This window comes from Papilio polytes, unplaced genomic scaffold (assembly GCF_000836215.1).
Source record: "Papilio polytes unplaced genomic scaffold, Ppol_1.0 DF821289.1, whole genome shotgun sequence".
NCBI classification, from domain to species: Eukaryota; Metazoa; Arthropoda; class Insecta; order Lepidoptera; family Papilionidae; genus Papilio; species Papilio polytes.
This window is the reverse complement of record NW_013527915.1, coordinates 6481650-6485410: the sequence shown is the minus strand read 5'-3', so window position 1 is coordinate 6485410 and position 3761 is coordinate 6481650. Positions and strand designations below refer to the sequence as shown.

The 3761-nt window shown below is 38.8% G+C and overlaps 1 protein-coding gene across 1 annotated transcript in view; it reads right to left on the bottom strand.

Annotated features, from left to right (window-relative positions):
• LOC106109318 (guanylate cyclase 32E-like) overlaps positions 1–3761 on the bottom strand; it is an 18840-nt gene that overhangs the window by 2090 nt on the left and 12989 nt on the right. The window contains exons 12-18 of the mRNA XM_013290769.1: positions 3693–3761; positions 3065–3136; positions 2888–2977; positions 2743–2818; positions 1958–2116; positions 1062–1248; positions 559–699 (exon numbers count right to left, since the gene is read on the bottom strand). Of these exons, the coding sequence (XP_013146223.1) occupies positions 559–699; positions 1062–1248; positions 1958–2116; positions 2743–2818; positions 2888–2977; positions 3065–3136; positions 3693–3761 (794 nt within the window). The remainder of the gene's footprint in view (positions 1–558; positions 700–1061; positions 1249–1957; positions 2117–2742; positions 2819–2887; positions 2978–3064; positions 3137–3692) is intronic.

Sequence of the window (3761 nt, the reverse complement as noted above, 5' to 3'; positions counted from 1 at the left end):
CGGAGGGGCGTGCCTACGAGCGGACTGGATGTAAAGCAGTGCAGGCCGCGCGCCCGGCGTGCAGCCAGCGGGGCGATGCAGCTTGTTGTATTTGCGTCTTCCGTAGCTGTGCTCACATTTACATAACAACAATGTTACATACCTGTATATTAGTAACAGTACATTACCACATTATAACTAAGGAGTAATTACATAAAGGAATACTTTCTTTATCTCATGCACATGGGGACCTTGCCACATTCTTCCCGCAGGCCTTACACATATTGATAATGAATAAATATGATTAATAAAAAAAAACATGTTTACGCATGTGATTATTGATTTATTGGAATTTATATCGATTTAAATTTAAGGGTATAATAATTGAAAAATGCTGTATTTGGAAAAGGGCTATCTTTTTTCTTTTTAGAGATAAAATTACGTTAATTTAAACTGAATGAGATTTTTAGAACTGTCTATGGACAATGTAAGGTAGACGAGTGTGTATGTGCGTAAAATTACAAAATATGTTTTAGCACACCCTTGTTATGTACAAAAGAATGTGAGTTATATACTTACTTTGGTAGCATTCTATGTAACAAATCTTCGGTTTTCTGCTTCTCTTCAATCAATAGCCTTGTCCTCTCGTTGACTAGTTCTTCTAAATTATTAGCATACTTCTCCATCATGTCCATCATTTGGTCCATTATGTTCCTTGACCTAAATTTACATACAAAATTATTATATAATGACACACATTGTATTAGTCGCGAGCGGCGATTGTTAGTAAAGTAAGACTATATGTATACTCGTAGTAATCTAGAGGTTTCGGGTTCGAATCCCGCGATCTACCAATATGATTTTCGAATTTCTTAATTTCATAATTTATGCGTAGTTCTTACGATGAAGGAAAACATCGCGATGCAACCTGCACATATCGGTGTAGAAATTCTATGATATGTGTGATGCCAACCAACCTGCACTCGGCCAGGTTGGTCGACTATGGCCAAATCTCCCTAATTTAAAGTAGGCTACGTGCTCCTCAGTGGGGACGTATAGTGATGATATCAAAGTGTACTGACTTGCCGGACTTCATCTTCTTGAGCCTGGTGCGCACGGTGGGGAAGTCGGGGCGCAGCGCGGGGTCCTCTGCCCAGCAGTCGCGCATGCACGCCACCACGTACTCCTCCACGCCCGCCAGCGCGCCCGTCGCCGGCCGGAACGCCTCCTCGCCCTCGCCGCGCGCTCGCTTCACGCGCTCCACGATCTCTGGAAACCACACCACACTGTTCATAAACATCCTTCACTTTGAAAACACCAGAATGCAAACTTCGAGCTGCTTGAGTCTTGGTACTGACGTACATAAATTATTTGTATCAATTCAAATAAGAAATCTGTAAAGACTGTTCTGTAGAGTTGTTAAATCAATCCTTTGACGTTGGATAACAATTACTTTTGTCTCTTTCCCGCATGACCTCATTTACTCCCTAAGTTTAATAGCGTGAAAATATATAACTTAAGCGTGTCGCTTGTTATTAAAAAAATATACTGTGGTTGGTGACATCCTTTATAACTAAGTAGTGTGTGTGTTTACGATTTATTACATGACTACAAATATGTACCAACTAAACAAATGTACATTTTATAGCAAATTAAATTAGGAATCTACAAAGATTCTTCTAGAGTTGTCTTAATTCACGCTTTAAAATACACCATGCGTTAAAATTTTATTGTTTAATTAATCAAACTAATCATACTAATATTATAAATGCGAAAGTTTAGATGAATGGATGGAAGTTTGTTAAAGTTTGTAGCCTAAACGGATGAACAGATTTTGATGAAACTTGGTATGGATGTAGAGGATAGTCTGGCAGAACGTATAGGCTACTTACATTTGTTTTTTTTTAAATTTCACGCGGACAGAGTCGCGGGTGAAAGCTAGTATAATAATATTACAAGAGTAAAATATATTATATACCTTTGGGTTCCAAGGTAGTGTGTCCGAAGGGGCCGCGGCGCGCGATGATCTCGTAGAGGATGATGCCGAAGGCGTACACGTCGCCCTTCTGCGTGCCGCCCACCGTGCCGCTCGGGTCCTCCAGCTGCCGCAGCAGCTCCGGCGACTTCCACAGCAGGCCTGCACCACATCGCTTTGTATTACTGCCCGCTTCAATAAAAGCTTTGCAAACATGCTTTTTTTGGAAATCCTTAAAAATACCCTTCCTTCTGGGGGAAGATCCTGTTTTATGTGAGGTTTGTACTCAATAAATCCCATCGGTGTCCCTCTAGTGCAATAAATGAGGGTTTCGTGATCTCCGTGGAACTCACCAGAACCCTCAGCACTTTACAAACATGCCTAAAGTATATTTATCAAGGTCTCCCATTGTGAAGTACACTAGCTTATGGATTTAAAAAAATTCTTGCAATATATGTATCCTCTGTTAGTGATAACATAGCTTTTTAAAGTGCAATATTTTTGACATTGGCACAGTAGTTTTTGAATTATTTCAAAAATACAGTACTTAGTATAGATAGTATGAATTTGTCGATGCTTTTACGCAATTTTTTTTAACGAATTCCGAATTTATGTTACTAATATTATAAATATAAAAGTTTAGATGCATGAATGCTACTACGTATCTCCAAAACGGTTAAACGGATTTCGCTTAAATTTAGCATTCATGTAGATTATAGCCTAATTAAGTTTTTTTTTAATACCACGCCAAAGGAGTCGCTTTCGACAGTTAGTAATAAAATAATTACCTCTATAATATTGATGTTCTCCAACAAATTCGTTTTCAGCGCAGTATCGTAACTCGTGGAGACCGAAATCGGTGACCTGTTGAACAATTTGTTATATAATTTGGCTTATTTTTCCAACTTAATATTAAGTATGGTAAAACGTTACCTGCAGCATCCAACGCGATGTAACTACGCAGTTAGATGATTTCAGATTGCCGTGAAATATTAATGGCGAAGTATGAATAAATATCATACCCTGAAATACAAAGTAATAAATACATTTTTTTTAAATTTTAACATGATGTAATTAAATCGATTATTCAATTCAAGGTTTTATAAATACCTTAATGAGATCATGAATTAGCGACGAGATAAACATCTTGTCCAACTTAATGTCTTCGTTTTCGATTATGTCCTGTAGAGAATATAACCCATTATATATGATCCTTTAAAAATTGATGTTTTCTGAATATAAATGTAAATTTTAAAAAGAGTTAGGGGCTACTAAATATCTTAGCGGCTCTTAACTTCCCTCTCAGACTACTATTTAAAGTTTAGTGGGCAAAATACAAGATAATTGCAATAAACCGAAAATGCACTTGTAATTGTGAGAATAATAAAATTAACCATTCATGAAATACAAATATTCGTTTAAAGTGTTTCGAAAATTGTCCACGTCTCTCCTGTTACTCTACATCGATCGAAACCAACATTGTGTTGTGTGCGGCGTGTAGTACGTGTAGTACGTGTAGTACGTGCAGTGCATGTAGTGCGCCTAGTACGCGTAAAGCACGTAGTAAGTTCAGTGCGTGCAGCACGTGTAGTGCATGTGAACTTGCAGTACGTATAGTGCGTATAGTGCGCGTAGTGCTTACAGTGTTTATAGTGCGTTCAGTGCGTATAGTGCGTGTAGTTCGTGCAGTACGTTTAGTGCGTGCAATGCGTGTAGTGCGTAGCGGTCTGGTACTCACATACAAGCTGCCCTTGGCGCAGTAGTCAGTGATGAGCAGCACCCGCAGCGGCTCCACCACCGCGCCGAT